General features: G+C 40.4%; 1 protein-coding gene across 1 annotated transcript; it reads right to left on the minus strand.

Annotated features, from left to right (window-relative positions):
* Positions 1-2778: 2778 nt before the first annotated feature.
* spry2 (sprouty RTK signaling antagonist 2) lies at positions 2779-7574 on the minus strand. The gene is made up of 2 exons (XM_086148049.1): positions 7188-7574; positions 2779-4779 (listed from the first exon to the last, which is right to left on the minus strand). Exon 2 carries the CDS (start codon positions 4729-4731, stop codon positions 3721-3723), a length of 1011 nt encoding a protein of 336 aa, XP_086004175.1. The 5' UTR covers positions 4732-4779; positions 7188-7574; the 3' UTR covers positions 2779-3720.
* Positions 7575-18092: the final 10518 nt, after the last annotated feature.

Here is an 18092-nt window from a genome sequence, read left to right on the forward strand (position 1 = left end):
TTCTGATGGTGTTTGCATGGGTAGATTGTATATTTACTCTGGCATACATGCTCACACGTCAAGCAGAGATACATTCTTTATTTTTCATTTGCCGGTTACTACCAGTTACTGGCAGCTAAAATATTCAAATGTCCGTTAAAGTTGCAATTGAGGTGACGCATCAAGGCGCATTTTAAATCCTTGTTAACACAGATTTTGAAACAAATCAGTAATGTTCTATACATTCTGTGCTAATAACAGATTGCATGCTCTCCAGAAATTAGAAATCTAAATAAATTATTACCAAGAATATATGTTCATACATAGTAATACTGCATTTGTCAGTTTCAGCTCTACTTTAAAATCTGCCATCCACAGTGCTGCCATTCCAGTCAGAGAACTTCAATTTGTGTATACCATAAACAAGGTTTTCAAGACCACATAGTGGAAAACTTTAGGTTATATGTTTTATGTCCCTTTACAAATATTTCTTTTGCATTAACTTCTGCCTATTAGAGCAGAGCACACCTTGAAAAATAAGGTTGCAAATAAAGGCTCTCTATTGGATGCGTGAAAAGTTTTTTATATTTATTTGTAAGAACGGTGCTTTCACAGAGCAGCGCACATTGCCCTCACCGCCAAGCAATTCCCGTCTTTCCTCTTTCTCTCACAGTGCTGTTTGATTGCTTAAGCCTGGCCGTCAGACAGACAGACAATGCGTCCATGAAGAATAGCCTTGCTTCCTTCCTGTCTTCCTGTGCTGCGTTCTGCCTTGGTGAGCAGGGTGAATAGGCCGCTCTGCCCCACAGCCGCCATGAACCGCAGGGGCCACTGTGGCTAAAACCAACAAAGAGAGCTGTTCTGGGGCCTTTTTTCCCCCCAATTCACACCCCTCCTCCTTCTTCTGATACTCTCCGCTGCCAAATAACTGGGACAGCCGGATAAACACCCACTCTTTCTCCGCTCTTGTGTTTCTTGTTTTCATGCCATTCCTTCCCCAAATCTCATTTTTGGCCAAATAAATCTGAGCGATGCATTTTAAAATGTGGAAGTGCCTGAAAAGGATCTAACAGCAGGGATTTAAATGTACCTGTTGATAAAACACTGAAATGCTGAAGATTAAAAAGAACATTGAAGTCTTCCCAAATGTCATGTTTCAATATCAATTTGAAGTTCTCCAATTAAATATTTAGGTTCACAGAAAAATTAAACTGACCAAACAAGTTCTTGGATATGTTGGGCAAGATTTGGTCTTATCCAAGATGAAGACATAGATCAGTTTATTTATGCTGAATAGATGGAATATTATCAATTGACAGAGAAAATGCTGATATGAGAGGGGATTGGACCTCTATCATCAGCACTCACCTTGTGACAGACCATACTATTTTCTGTATTACATATAGCCATACAAGTCTTGGGCCGATCCATGTGACTGCCCTTCCCACACCCCAACAAGACAACCACCTCCCTATGGGAATACCAAGTAGGAGCAGGTAGCTGAGAGGAGCGTTGGGGAGCCAAAATAACCCTCCCGACTATTGAAAACAGGATGAATGCATGCCGAGTTGAATACAGGGGTAAACTGTTAGGTCTTTGTCATTCAAACTGATGCTTTTAACCCTTTGCGGTCCCTCTTCCTAACAACCCACCCCCCTCCTCCACACCAGCCTTCCCCTCTTCATTCACAGCTGAGACAATGGCGAGAGAGAGGAGGCCTGCGACCACAAAGATAAAGACTAAACACAAGAACAACTCTCCCCCTTTCTCCCCTTAATGGGATTCTGCCTGTTACGTTTCCATCTCCTACACCAATGTAAAATAGGTGAAAGTTGATAATTATGTAAAGCAAACCCCCGTCAATCAAAAGACCAGGGATGAATAACAAACAAGTGAGCGCAGGCCGGCCCCAGCTTGTCAATCACAGCACTGAATGCATACCGTGCCGCAAACACGTCCGTATGCTGTCAACAAGTGTCTGGGGCTTATGTTTCGCCTGCAGGGACATTTGAAACCCAGGAATTCCCGAACAAACCTTTGATTAAAAACAAAGAAAAGCATGGAAAAACAGGGACCGGTACCTGCAGGATCCAAAGGAGAATGTATGAATTCAACTTGAAGCCACACCTGAGAGTAATCATATCATAACACTAATGCTTATTTAAAAAAACGTGTTCGCATGTTTACATGTTGAGCAGCCTAGAGATAAAACAGATTTTTGCAGAAAACAAAACATTATCATACCGATTTCTAATTATTTATCTCTAAGGAAACATTTTATACAAATAATGACCGTGACCTCCTCAAAAAACCTCTACTGCGATGGTGATATTGGCATCCATTTTTTTATGCTGAAGCTAACTGTCACGGCAAACACAATACCAATCTGCCCTGATTGTATTACACATTAAACCATTAGAGAGTGGGGACAAGACAACAAATATCAGTGTAGAATATCATCAGTATGTGACAGAGAACATGCTAGCAAGTGAGTAATCAGGAGCCCTGTGACTACAGTGTAGTACCTTTCACCTTGGACTGGCTGGAAAAAAGGATAATTTCCACTGGCTAAATGTTCGCCCTTTCAGGACTTCAATCACACAAACGGACAATTACCTGCTCTTTGCTTGTCTAACGTGTAACTGAAGGTTACTGGAGAATTCATACATATCAAACTTGATTTGGTATGTTTTGATGTTGATAAAAGCTGCCAACCCCAAAATAAAAAAAAGTTATAGGTTTCTGATACACTTTACAGCTGATGGAAACGTGTTAAGACACAAAAACAAACATACTCTGTTGAACTTCAAGGTTGTTTAATTTCAAACGTTAATATATTTGTCTTCTATTCATAGTAATCTATTCATCCAGCTTTGACACTCCTACAGGTCACCACTCATCTGATCTGCAGTGACTACATAATCTTGGAATGGTGACATTGTAACAATATTTTCACAAAATAAATATTTTTCATTATAAAATAATAAAACCTTCAAATAAATATATATTTTAACTTTACACTAAGCAATGTTGGAATTAGAAAATATTTTTTATATAATGTCACTGTACAATTTACAAGTAGAAGGGTAAGATCTTTCCTTTGTAAATTACATAAAATGATTGATATACATTCGTGTGAATGTAAAAACATTGTACAAATGAAGGTTACTGATTCATCAAAATGTTGATCTATCAATGTCTCAGGAATGGCAGAAATGTTTTTCACAGTTGAAGTATTATATGTACAAACAAAACTACATAACCTTTGTATTTACTACTTTACAGTTAGTAATAGGAGCCTGTTCTTAGCATATAAGTTGTATTAAATGTTAGACAAAAGGGTTTCCGTTTGGATTCTTGTAGCATTAACACAAAAGCAGGGCACTTGCGTGGGAACAAAAAACAGAACTATATATATAATTTTCCTGGATAAAAACAGTAGTAGAATGTATCTTCATACCTTGAACAAATGTGGAGCACTTATTTTGGTTTACCTTTCAAGTAAAACTCATAATGCTATGGTGAGAGAATGCAACTCCAGTGCCTTTAGTAGATTCAAATATCAGCTCTTTTTAAAAGAAGACAAGTTAAGGCATCTTTGCTGAGCTCTGGCAGACATGAAGTTAAAAAACACAAAAACTCCAGCTTTCTACAAACACAAGACACTTTCAGTCATGATGGAGTCCTTCTGTCTTTTTACATTTTAACAGACACTCACACAAACTCTCACAACAGTTTTGCCTAAGTTGGCTTGCCAACAGCCTCACAGTGGATTGGGTTTGTGTTCTTGCACCGACAGCCGGGTCGCGAGACTCGGTCATAGCAGCTCTGGCACACAGCAACACATCCTTTAGCGGGGAGGTAGCAGAGGAGACAGGGCAAGAGCATGGAGAGGAGAGAGACAGTGGTCCAGCGCATGCAGCAGTATGCTTGCGTGCATGAGAAAGGTTTGTCGGTGCACGTGTCTTCGTCGTCACTGGAGCAATGGTAGAAAAGCCCCTTGACACAGCACACACACGTGCCATACTCTACTGTATTTTGCACTGAGCACACACACCGCCGACCACACATCCAACAGGAGGGAAGCACCCGTGTGCGATTACACTCTGAGCACCGGCATCGGCCACAGTCCTCACACTTTGAGTGTATGTCGCCATTCCTACAACTTCCACTGCCAGGGATAGCCGCCACCACCCTTGGTTCTTCAGTAAGTGGTTTGAGCTCTTCTGAATTGAGCTTGGCCCGTTTTGGCTGCATTCTGATTATCTGGTCAGCACTTAAAGGGGTGCCGAGGAGCCTTGGGCCCGACAAAGTACTCCCCACACAGGTCCTGGTGCTGCTCTGTGAGTCCTCTACGCTGGGGGAGTGTAACATGCCCTCAGTGGAAGAGTTGGAAGTATTTGTGTTTCCAAGCATGTTGTGGAAATTATTTGAACTTTCCTCCCATGTTCCCTGCTGAATGCTGGTCCTGGGACTTGACAAAACCAAGTCATTTTTCTGTTGCCTATGCTGTAAGGCTGGGGCAACTGTTGGCCCCTCTGTATACTCATTACTACTCCCAGTTATCCTGATCTGATCCAATGCCAGCACTTGCAGAGAAAACCAAGGATCTGATGGACTGTTATGGTTAAGCAAAAGCCGGGATTGTGGTCTCCCTTCGTCATGCTGTGTGCCGGGAAGGCCAGTGGATGGCAGTGACGACCCATGGTGTCCTCCTCCCCCATCGCTGTCGCTCTGTCGTCTGGAATCCATCTTGGGACTGAAGGGCCACTCTGGCTAGCATGGGACACATCTGAAGTCCTGTGGGACCAACAGATACCGTTTATGACTGTGAGGTGTGATAAGGCATGCAAATGATGCAAGTGCAAATTATACCAAATTTTCTGATGGATACAAATATGGCGATAAACAGTCAGGTCAAAACTGGAGTTGATTGTATTGACAACGGAAAGTAAGGAGCAAGCAGTGCTGACTGGTTGACATCGATTTCATGCAAATATGACCAAATTTAAAAATGAGTACTCAGTCATACTGATACCTGGAATCACACTATATGCATTCATATTTTTGTACTTTTTGCCCAGTCAACTAAGTTGCACTGTTTGTCATTTGTCTTTTCGCCTGTAACATCTTTATATTCTTAATCTTCTAGACTGAATTCAATCCTGATGCCACCTTGCTCGCTGCTTAAATATTGCTTCCTTTGCAGCCACAGAAACAAACAAAAAAAAAAAAAGAGAAACTTAAGAAAAATGAATCTGCTGCAACTCTGGCTCGGAGGCAATTATTGATTTTCCTTTGAAACTGTCCCCCTCTGGACACAGGCATTGTGGACACTTCATTTGTTCAAGACCTGCTTGCTGAGACTGACCTTTAATTGATGTTTCATTTTGTTTTTATTGAGTTGTGAATATACATAAAGAGTATTTGGCTTCTGTTTCTTCTACTGTCTCTTTCAAATACATTCTTAATTCTCTGCTCTTGAATGATTTTGAGTGGATAACTAACAAACATCTTATTATTTTCTAGTATATTCTAAAATGTTAAATAGTTGGAAAATGTATTTGAGCATATCTTATTTATTTTAGTCTCACACTTAATGGAAATAGAAGACCGGGCATCACTTCAAAAGTAAAGTTATTGGATTCACATTCCCTCTTTGCACTAAATGTGTAACTACATTTTGGAAAATGCAGGAAACCTAACAGGTTTCCCTACAGGGAATCAATATTTCACTATTCAGAGGCTTTGTGTGCAGATGATTAAAGTCCAGGTTTTCTTCTGGGGGTTTATTGAGGAATGAGGGTATCTGAGACTGAGACGTAGTGCACACTGATAACATAGGCATACAAAGTGAATTTGGTGGGAAAGTATTAAGAGAAACAAACATACTTTACTTCATATCGCTTCAGGATATTCTCCTGATGAGTTCTTCGAATTGGCTTTTTTCTTAAACATCATTGACTATTAATTCTGATCTATGAGTAATCAGAGCTGTTAAAATCTTGATTCGTTGCAAGACATGGGCATTTGCATATTGCGCTGTCACTCTGCATTAATCCGATGTATTCAAACGCACAACCTTGTTTTCATCAACATTTCACATGAAAGCAAAGAAACTGACAGAAGTGGCCTTAATTCTCCTTCCTTGCGCTAATTAGCTTTCAAATGCCATGTTTTGGATGGGGGGTGCAGTTTGCCCTCTTTCAATGACAATACAGGAAGGGCTTTTGTTTGTTGCAAGACAAATGGCAAGCAGCAACCTTTCCCATTCTAGCCCCCTTGTGACACTCTTGAAAAGAAGATGAGTGACAAGATAAAAGTTTAAAGTATGAAAGAACCCATGTAAGGTGTGAGTGATGCGTTCAGGGGAAAGGGAGGGAGTGAGACCACTCCGTCAGCGACCATACATAAGGGGCTCCTATAGGATTTACGAGCTCCTTCACTCCAACCGATGGGATTACAGGCACACTCAAATTTTATACTGGGGGAGCAGGGTTGAGGGGGCAGCCACACATCAATTTTTCATCGGGCCCATGAGCAGGGCCAAGATGGGTGGTTTAAGTGCAGGGACTGACAGAAGAGAGGCTGGAACAAACCTGGTGCCCTCAAAGTAGGTTAACCAAACATTGTCTGTTCAATTCCCTCCCCTGAAGAAGTGTCATTGAGCAAGACACTAAACCCCTTGATGCTCACAGTTCACCCATGATGGGTTAAACCAATGTTGTGCCACATGTATAACAGAATGTCACAAAATAAATGGGCCTTCTTTCTTTTTCTTTCTCGATGTGCATATCACGATAGCAGCTGACCTTACCACGCACTTTGAAAGTAGCTTGGGCCACCACTAAAACCGCATTAAAGTATATGATAAACGGGAATAAGAGTGCTTTCGAACAGCACATATAGAACATTAGCAACAGCATGAACGACCTGAGTGGATCTAAGTTGCTAATTTAAAACACCTGTCCCAACAGAGGAGAACCGGGGGAGAACCAGCGGCTAAAAGGAGAGGGGGTAGAGTCTGGATACGGGTGAGTCCCCTCGTACAAACAAATAGAGGCTTTGGGAAGTTCTAAAAACTGAGTAAAACTCAGGGAAAGAAGGGGAAAAAGTTTATTGACACGGCGTAGCCCTGAGAGTCAGCTAGCAAAAGGTTTTGGAACACTTCGCTAGTTGGTGCTAAACGGGAGGGAGACGCTACTTACCGTCCTTCCGACCCTTTAGCCCCCAGTTTAGGTGAAATAAATCCAATCCGAGAGTTTTCGCGGAGAACTCCAGACGTCGTTTAAATCCATCGGGAAAGTTTCCAGTAGGCGGGCATTTCTTCGGGTTCAGTGCGACTCTCCGACGGACGTATATCCCCGTTTGTTTGCGCAAAAAAGAAGGAAAACACGAGGCGTGAGTTGAGGGCACTTCAGTATCTATGCGGCTAAAAGGGGGGAAACTAACTTCCCTCCACTTTATTGTGTCAACAAAAAAAAGAGGGAAAAAAAGAAAGGGGCGACAAAAGTCCAGCCCAGGAGAAGCTTTGAGTCGGCTTGTGTATCCACACTAGGTTGTGAAGGTACTTTTCTGTTTTTTCTCCTCTTTCCGGAGAGGAGGTCTGCATTTGGGGCTGTAAATGGCGTCAAACTGAGGAGGAGGGGGAGGGAGGGGTTGGGGGGGCGAACAGAGCGCTTGTTGTTGCAGCGGATATCTCGCATCCGGTGCTCTGCCATTGGCTGCCTGTGAGCGGCCATTCACATCCAGGCCGGAACCAAATACACAGCCGGTGGAGACAAAGTCTTGGTTGCACTTTTTCTTGCGCCCGCTTTTGGGGCTGCTCACGGTTGCATATATATATATATGTATATATACATATATATATGTATGTATGTATGTATGTATGTATGTATGTATGTATGTATGTATGTATATATATTCTCTGTATCCTACTCTCTCACACAAACTACCTTCATATTCTCTCTCACTACGTCTATAAATCTTCTCTTTGGTCTTCCTCTAGACCTCCTGCCTGGCAGCTCTAATTCCAGCTCCAATTCCTCCAATTCCAGCATCTACCAATATATTCACTATCCCTCTGTACATGACGGAACCAGCTCAGCCTGGCTTCTCTGATCTTCTCTCCCACACATCTAACATGTGCTGTTCCTCTGATAGACTCATTCCTGATCCTATCCATCCTGGTCTATCCCAAAAAAAACCTTAGCATCTTCTTCTGTGCGACCTCTAGCTCTGCTTCCTGTCCTTTCGTCATTGTAACTGTTTCTAGTTCATACAACATTGCTGGTCTCACCACTGTCTTGTACACCTTTCCTTTCATTATGGCTGATAGTCTTCTATCGCATTGTACCCCAGACACTTTTCTCCATCCAACCTGCTTGAACCTGACTCTTCACCTCTTTTCCACACTCTTCACTGCTCTGGACTGTTGACACAAAGTACCTGAAATCCTCCAACTTCTTGATCCCCATTCCATGTAGCCTAACCATTCCATCCGTGTTCCTCACACACATGTACTCTGTCGTCCTGCGACTAATCTTCATTCCTCTCCATTTCAGCTCATACCTCCACCTCTCTAGCTTTTCCTCAACCTGTTCTCTGCTTTCACTACAGATCACGATGTCATCTGCAAACATCATGGTCCATGGAGATTCCTGTCTAACGTCATCTGTCAGCCTTACCATCACCACTGCAAACAAGAAGGGGCTCAGAGCTGATCCCTGATGGATTCCCACCTCCACCTTGAACTTCTATATTACCCCTACAGCACACCGCACCACTGTCTCACAGCTAGCATACATGTCCTGCACCAGTCTAACATACTTCCCTGCCACTCCAGATTTCCTCATACAATATCGGAGTTCCTCTCTTATGGTCATATGCTTTTTTGAGGTCTACAAAAACACAATGGAGCTCCCTCTGGCCTTCTTTGGTCTTCTCTATTACTATTCTCAAAGCAAATACTGCATTTGGAGTACTCTTCCTAAGCATGAAGCCATACTGCTGCTCACAAATGCTGACTTCTGCTCTCAGTCTAGTTTCCGCTCTCTCATAACTTCATTGTATGGCTCATCAACTTTATACCTTTTTAGTTACCCCGATTCTGCCCACCCCCTTATTCTTAAAAATGGGAACCATCACACTTCGTCTCCATTCTTCAGGCATTTTCTCATTCTAAGATCCTGTTGAATAATCTAGCCAGAAACTCTACCTCTGGTTCTCCTAGACACACGTCCACAGGTATATCATCATGACCAACTGCCTTTCCACTCTTCATCCTCTTCAGTGCTTTCCTCACCTCACTTTTACTAACCTCTGCTATTTTTTTGGTCAACAAAAGTCACTTCTTGTACCCTTCCCTCTCTTTTATTTTCCTCATTCATTAGCACTTCAAAGTACTCTTTCCATCCTCCCATCATTCTTCTCAAATCTGTATATACATTTCCACCATTATCCTTAATCACCCAGACCTGCTGTACATCCTCTATCTCTGTTTTGCCAACCTGTATAAATCATTCTCTCCCTCTTTACACCTTACTCCTCTTTATGCTCCAACCAAGCATACAAGTCACTGCGCGCCCTTTGTTTTGCCTCCATGTATTGTTTCATGTATCTTTACCTTACGTTGTATCCCCCTGTACTCCTGTCTGTTCTCTTCAGTCCTCTCAGTGTCCCATTTCTTCTTTGCTAACCGCTTTCTCTGTATATACTCCTGCACTTCCTCCACCACCAAGTCTCCTTATTTACTTTCCTTCCATATGGCACACCACGTACTCTCCTACCTGTCTACCTGATAACATTAGCTGTTGTCCAATCATCTGGAAGCTCTCCTTGACCACCCAGAGCCTTTCTCAACTCCTCTCTGACAACCACTCCTCCCTTTTCAGCTTCCACCACTTTGTCCTTTGCTCTGCCTTTGTCCTCTTGATCTTCCTTGTCACCACAGTCACTACACTCTCCCTTACCACTACTTTGCAATTACCGATCTCTTTTAGGTTACCTTGTTTGTAAGATGTTAGCTACCTGCATGTTCCCACCTCCGCTCTTATAATTGACCCTATGTTCCTGTCTTTTCTAGACAAACTTACAGCCATTTCCAGCCTTCTTGCAAAAATCTACCACCATCAGTCCCACTGCGTTCCTATCCTGGATACCAAATCCCATCACTTCTTCATCACCTCTATTGCCTGGACCAACATGTCCATAGGTCTGCACCAATTACCACTCTCTTAAATCAAATTCTGCATCACTTCATCTATGTCATTCCAGAACTTCTCCTTCTCCTCTAAATCACATCCCACCTGCGGGGCATAGTCACTAACGACATTGAGCATGACACCTTCAATTTACAGTTTCAGACATTCTTTTCACCTCCAGAACATTCCTAACAAACTCCTCCTTCAAGATAACTCCTACTCCATTTCCCAGTACCAAAATAGTACAACCTGCTCCTAAGCTTCTGGCCTTACTAACTTTCAACCTGGTCTCCTGGACACACAGTGAATCCACCTTCCTTCTCTATATCATGTCAACCAACTCTCTTGTCTCAGCTTCAGAACACGCCTTCCTCCTCCTTTGACCCACAGTAGCCCAATTTTCATTTGTACCCTTTAGGTCATCTGCACCAGTGGCGGTCAACCCAGGCCTCTATCGATCTGGTATGAGATTGTTAAGGTTTGATTCTCATATTTTGGTTTTGGCCCTTGCCCTTCCTGATGCAACCCACTGCATTTATCTGGGCTTGGGACCAGCTCAGTAAGACACAGGAGGCTGCATTTAACATTTCAAAGAAGATGCCTGCAACAACACTTTCACTCCATTTCCAACAACTTCTCTCGATACAACCATGCTAGACTCCGTGCTTCACTAATTCTTCATCCTCGGATCCCCCCTCAACACACACACACACACACACACACACACACAGACACACACTGTCTCCCACCAATCACTGGTCCGCATCCTGCTTGACAAATAACTGATTAGCCAAGGGCCAGAGAGTGACAGGCCAACACAACCTATAGCTTCTATTCCGGGGACGCTGCTATATTATGCTATGTTCCATGGAAATTAGATTAAAAAAAAAAAAAAAAAAAAAAAAAAATTACGCTTCGTTCCTTTATTCATGTCTGTACAGCTTATCTTGTACTTAGAATCACAGGGATTGTGGGGCCTATCACAGCCGTCACTGGGCAAGGGGCAGGGCTCACCTTGAATCGGTTCCCAGTCAATTGCATGGCCACGTATAGACATACAACCACTCACATTCTCAGGTCATACAGAGGTATTCATCCAGTTACTCTCTTATTTACATCATATAGAGACATTCATCCATTCACTTTCACACATCATTTAGAGACATTCATCCATTCACAAATCAAAAAAAAGAGACATAAATCTATTCACTCTAATTTTTATGTCATTTCGAGACATGCAAGCAATCAACATTTTAGTCACACGTCCATGCAATTTTGGAGCTCCAATGAACCTACATGTACATTTTTGGATTGCGGGAGGAAACTGGAGAACCCGGAGGAAACCCACATAAGCATGCGGAGAAGTGCAGATATGGAACCAGGGTCCTCCTTGCTGTGAGATGGGAAGGCTACTCACCATGAGTAACACTATCTAACTCAAAATATTGGATTGTGAAATATAATACTGTTCACTTGCTCTGCAATAGAAAATATGTGCAATATATTTAAATATCTTGCCTTTATATACCACGTAGCTAAACTGTACATTTTTGTACATTATCAGATACAGTTTATGTAGCAGTCCTTGCCTGATTACTCTTTATTTAATTTTCATATTCATATTCATCACTGCACTGAGCCAAAGCGACAGAATTTTGTTCTGATGTGCAGTTTTTGAAAAAAACAACCAAACAACCAATTGATTTTAGTCATTCATTGCTGCTGCTTTATCCTGCTTTCTGTCATTGGGGCGGCTGTGGTTCAGTTGGTGGAGAGGATGACTCTCCAATGGTAAGATTGGTAGTTTGATTCCCAGATCCTCCTGTCTACAAGCTGAAGTGACCTCAGGCTCACTGAGCCCCATGTTGCTCTCGATGGCCTGGTAAGTGCCTTGCATGACAGCCCTGCTGCCATCGATGTGTGAGTGTGTTTGAATGGGTGAATGGTGTATATATAAGTTGAGACCATTTCTCTCTTTGCTTTTGCTCATGGCATCTCTACTCTGAAAATCCAACAGAGCAGCCACTGACAGAAACCATCCCCAGTATAACTGCTTATATTGCATTCAAAGGTCTTAGAAGTTTCAAATTCAAACTACGCATTCTCAACCAAAATGGATTTTTATGTCACCCTGCCAGCTAATTGATCTTTTTTTTTCTCTGCACCCACAGTATGAAATAACAATGACAAGTTTTTGTTTAATTTTTGAAGAGTTAGTGAAAACTTGCAAATGTAGTTTCCCACTTTATGTTTTTACTTTCCGTGAAACCAAATAGAAAACAACTTTGACTTTCTTTGTTTAAAAAGTGGAAATACACAGGCATGACCAGCTCAGAGATAAAGCTTGACTAAAGCAAAACTCAGTGTCTTTAAGTGTTGGAAAAATACGAATGCACTCCTTACAGTCAAAAAATAATTCTCCAAGAATTAATAACTCACTGTGGGCACATTCCCTTAATCAGACTTAACATCACATGTCATGGAGGGTATCTGTCTGAATTTTACAAATCTTAGACTAAAGCAACCCATGGACTTTAGGGCAATTAATCAAGGAAACCATTAAAACGCCAGCGTAAGCTGTTGTCAAAAATAATGAAACATTGCCTCCCGGTGGACAACACATGATACCACAAACTCTAAAAGGGGCGTTGGGAAGTTTCAAGTCAGGGGGAAAATTAATGAATAAATAGATGTGAGTAATACCTTACAGAGATCATGAGCGTGTTTGGAATAAACTTATGTGTAAAATAACAAAGGCATGAATATAGGTGGCACAGCCTGATCGTTGCCAATTAAAATCAAGCCACACATTCACATATGTCTAAATGTCAGAGTTACCAAGCAATACTATCACAGTTAATAAATTTAATGAATGCATGAATGAATAAATGAATGAATGAATTAATTAATGAGCAACCAATGGTTCTGTTAGCTCAGAGATTAGACATCTTTGCCTCATTTGCCCACACTCTGACCAGCAAGTCTTTCTAGCTCTGGAAAAAGATTGTTTCATTGATCGTGAACAGAGTAATTATTAAGTTGTGATTGCCACGCCAGAAGAAAAGATCAATTTAATCACCTAAAGTATGACTCAGCTAATAAATTTGGATCCATGTCAGGACCCTCAGACTTCCCTAGACTTCTTTAAATAATATATCATTCCCGGTTTACTTGACCCTCCTGTCTGCTTACCTTTAAAGCACACGTATTGACGATGGCGTTACAGAATGAAATCTGACATATACAGAGTGTATCTGGGAAAAAAATGTATAGCAATGTATAAACTAACAGGAATTTTAACAATAGTGATAAAATTTCAATACTACTCATACATACTTGTGATTGTTTTTTTACATTTTTTCTTTGAGAAAATTGTCCCAAACAAAAAAAAATGGATGCTATCCCATTGCGATTGAGGCTGTAATGTCAAGGATATTTTACAAATATCAGCACACATTTAACAAGCAAGGCTTGAATTGAGTCAAATGGGGTCCATATGAAGTTGACATGTGGCTCAGTTTGGGTAACTACACTCACTTTGAGCATTGTATCTGGAGCAAAACTATAATTCACTGATTTTATCAGATTATTTGTCTAGTTTTAAAGAAGCCCGAAACAAGTGAGTATGGCGAGAATGCACAGCCACATTGTTGTATACATAGAAATATTAATTATAAGCCTTTGCAGAATTGAGTGAAATTACAAGCAAGCAATAATTATTTTACCATTAAGAGGCACCAATTTCTCAATCACAATTTACTTAATACATACTACGATATGATCAGTGTGGCTTAAGAGCTTTAAAAAAAGCAATCCTATTGTTTTCCTTCATTTATAAGCTATATAGACTCATGAAAAAAAATCCATTAATACTTGTTCTGAGATAAAATTGCCATTAATTCAGAAAAATGGAATGACATTTTTTCCCAAGTGAATCCATCCACACCTCCATCCAATAAAACAAACTAAACATGTAATTCGGTTTATTATGAACATGTTTTCAATTGTAGTGTATTAAAAAGAAAATACAGTAGTTATTTTTAGGGTTAAATGATTTGTTTCAATTTGGATTAACATTTACTTTTCCTACAGAAAAGCTTCTACCCATAGGGGGCCACTGTTGCAGCTATTTGACTTTTGGTTTTGCAAAACTGTATTTGATTGACATTTTTAATTTAAGGCAATTAAAACAGTTGCGGCATGAGATATGCCGCAACTGTTTGTAAAGAGAATATAAATGAATGTCCGCAAGACTGACCTACTTTTGCATTTTTTCCCTTGACTATCATCTGCTACAAAACACAAAGAAAAAAGTACTTTATTGTCCTTGCCAGAGATTTGCATTTATAAGTCAAAACTACAAGTTTGTTTACTACATTTTCACATCTGCAGTGCTGCAGCACAACTACAATCAGTTTGGAAAGAATCCTCAGCAGATGTAGTTTTTCAGATGAGCTACACTGCCGTTAATACATTTTAGCTGATGGATAATTTTCTTTCCTGATAAACAGTCTAAGGGAAAACTTACTCATATGGACTGACACCTCTCATTTCCCCGACTACTTAGGGGCACACCGCACACACCCTCAACCAGTGCCGTTTCCTTAAGGAACTAAGTGCAGTGAAGAGAGGATGTACAACACTGAGGCTTTTTCTAGGCTGCTGCTGTTGTTGCATCCATGGTCAAAAATACCCAGAGCATGAATTAGGATACATTGCATTCACAAGATAAATGCAGGAAAATGTAGATTAGTATGAGAAGAGTGAATATTTATGAACTCAAAAATGTATTATCTTGAAGTTAAATATTTCACCTGATCTTGTATGACACATGAGTCATTTGACAGGGTACCTCATTTGCATACAGATTTTGGAATCCTTCACATCTGTTGAATAGCTAACTCACTCAAGTTCTGAAATGCAGTAAGTAATGATTGATGAGTAACAGCAATTCCAAAAAGTTCTGTCTTGTATGACAGGCAGTGATCATTTTCTTCCTCCAGAATACCTGAAGATGAGTGAATCGTGCCCCCTCCGAGTCAGGCAGAATGCCCATTATATAAGAAAGGGAAAATTGAAATAAAACCAGAAAACCCCTGCTGCTACAGGAGATGAACTGTGTCTGAATTGGGAAGCAGACTCTGCCAAGCCGTTTGCAATGACCTGGTAAAATAACAGTCTAAATGTCCGTTGCTTGTCTTCCCTCTGGCATGCATGCCAAGACAAAGCATGAGGTACTGCTGCGACGACCCTGTGGCCTAGTGATCGTGAAGCCTTCCATTTCCCGTTCAGTAGAGCGCAACTGCATTTATTCAGAAATCTTTCACAATCTTTCATACACAAGTAATGTGTGAGTGTGAGTGTGTGCAGTATATGCATATATCAGACACTCAAAGGGAGAAAACATCACAAAGAATACTAAACTTATAGAAAGCTTTGTGTGAAAAGGACTGGGGGTAACATACAGTTTTTCAAAGTAGGCGCTAGACATATAAGCACTTAAATTGATATTGATATGAATTCGAAAATTTCCATAAAGATGAATGACATCTGTGTTTCAGTGATAGATGTGATACAACACTCAGCAGCCTGATAGCTTAGCATAGCATAAAGTTGTCAAAGCATAAGGGCTTCCTTGTCACACTGAAGTTGCAAAGCAAACAGCAGGGAGCCAAGGATGTCACCACCAGGGCTCGTATTGGGCTAGTACTCACCACCACACAGTACAGGCACTTCTAGATTTTTGCACTTTGACACAGCATGGGTTTTCTTGCATACAAGTGCTTCTCACACGTCTCTGGTACTTCATAAACTGAAATTACCAAGGGACATCAATGATCGTGTCCAAAAAGTTCAGTGGGAGAACAGGGACCTGTTCATAAATTTATGAAAGTTAAGCTGGGCCATTCATTTTCTCTGATGATAGTCTTATAATGGTATGTAGCTGCTTTTTGCTGATGCTACATCACCAAACTATATCCTGTGAGAAAAGGGACTAACATTAGTGTGTGTGCCTCTGTGTTTCGTTGTATCATTGCCTGACTCATTGTTTCTCATTTTGCCCTTGTGGAATTTGGCTATGTATATTTATTTTTGACGTTAAGTTACTTCTTAACAAGTAACTTAATACATATGCAAAATGTATGTAAACATATTTTACTTAAGTAAAATTCTCTATATATCAAATAGTATACATGGTGATTTAGGAAACTGCTTTTTGAGAAAGATACGAGTGATACTTTGATTTGCAGACTTTATATGAATAAAGAGACTACTGGCACTTTCTGAAATCTGTTGGCACTGGTTCTCATCTAGGTTGGCACGTCAGCACCTTTAAAAACTACACAATTCTTTTAATTTTGGCTGCTTCCTTCAGGGGTCGCCACAGCATATCAACAGCCTCATGTAAAACCACAGAAGGTCTTATCTATGTGCTGCTTTTTAAAAATAGAGGATGTAATGCAATTCATTTAAAAAATGTGTACAATGCTCATGGCACAAGTAGTTTAATCTTTGCTTTTACTGTGAATCACTTGTCATGATAATTAAATATGCCTCTTAAATAGAATTTAGGTAGCAAGTGAGGTGTCAGGAGTACGGCATGAATATCCATAACATCAAGTTATGGCAGGGCTGGATGAACCTTCCAGTACTGCAATGCCATAATTTAGTCCCTATTTCACTGACTTATTGTCTGCAGATTTTTATGTAAACTAGATTTCTGACCTCGGCTGACACTGTACGCTAATCATGTATTCATAAATCCGTGATTACCTTGGTAGCCGACACATAGTAATCCTGGGGCTTTCAGGGATAATTTGGCAGTTTGCTACATCACACAGTTAATAATCTAGCCTTTGGTCACAGAGATAACTTTAAATTAATCTTCAACAGCTCTTGACCATTCACACAAACAAAGGATGTTCGAAATCTTTTGAGAGTTGTTGGTCCAAATGCTAATTTATTCACTTGCATGCCAAAGGGGTGAAACCAGCACTTGGCAATTGAATAGTTATCCATAGCTGCCTTGTGTTTTAATGCTGTTATACTGAAATGATGAAAGCCATTTGTTATATGTAATAATCTACTGTATTATGGCAGACTAAAGACATAATCCCTGCAGCAAAAATTGCCGTACAGAAATATACTGAATATAATAGAAGATGTAACAGTTTTGCTTCTAGGTTAGTTGTTTAACCTGAGCCAAATTTCTTTGAGTATCTGTTTGTGCTTAGGATCAGGTGAAAGCTTATTTTAAGATTGCCTACAGAAAACAAAACAATTTGACTCAGATAAAGTAATAGATTCTGGGAAAAATCTGTAATGATGATCTTTTACTGTGTTATAATTAAAATCTATCAAAACAGATCAGCCACACTGTGACTGACACAGTAATTAAAATCTATAGAAAGTGATTTTCTTATTGTGTGTCAATAATCTTCCTAGCTTTGAACTCATGGTCAATGATATGTGACATTAAGTATTTCTGTATCTCACTTATTAAATTATTATTTTAAGTAGAGTATTTTTCTGTGTACTAACATGAACAGCCCTTTTCACTTTCCCTCTGAGCTAACACTTTTGCCAATGTCTCTGTTGCCTCTCTTATTACAGTGCAGAGAATACATGTTGCATGCAGTGGATGTGCTGAGTGTCTCCAAGGATACTCATCACATGCTCAATCAGGGAAGAATTGGAGAGGAGCAATGAGAATCACATAATAGCTGCTAATGCTGCTACAAATCGTGATACGGGTACAGAGGAAGGCTTGAGTGGCCGTGCTTTTGTCTGACTTGTGTGAACATGACAATTCACAGGATGACTTCTGAAAACACATAATTTACTCTTGTGTATTTCATTCTGAAATATATTAATTCAAATGGCTGCAAAGTTTTAATTTTGCAGCAGTTC

Source organism: Fistularia commersonii, chromosome 6 (genome assembly GCF_037954325.1).
Source record: "Fistularia commersonii isolate RoL2024-O1a breed Wild chromosome 6, RoL_Fcom_v1.0, whole genome shotgun sequence".
NCBI lineage: Eukaryota > Metazoa > Chordata > Actinopteri > Syngnathiformes > Fistulariidae > Fistularia > Fistularia commersonii.

Coding starts and splice junctions, on each gene's coding strand:
- spry2 (XM_086148049.1), bottom strand. CDS start 4,731: ATGGATTCCAGACGACAGAGCGACAGCGATGGGGGAGGAGGACACCAT.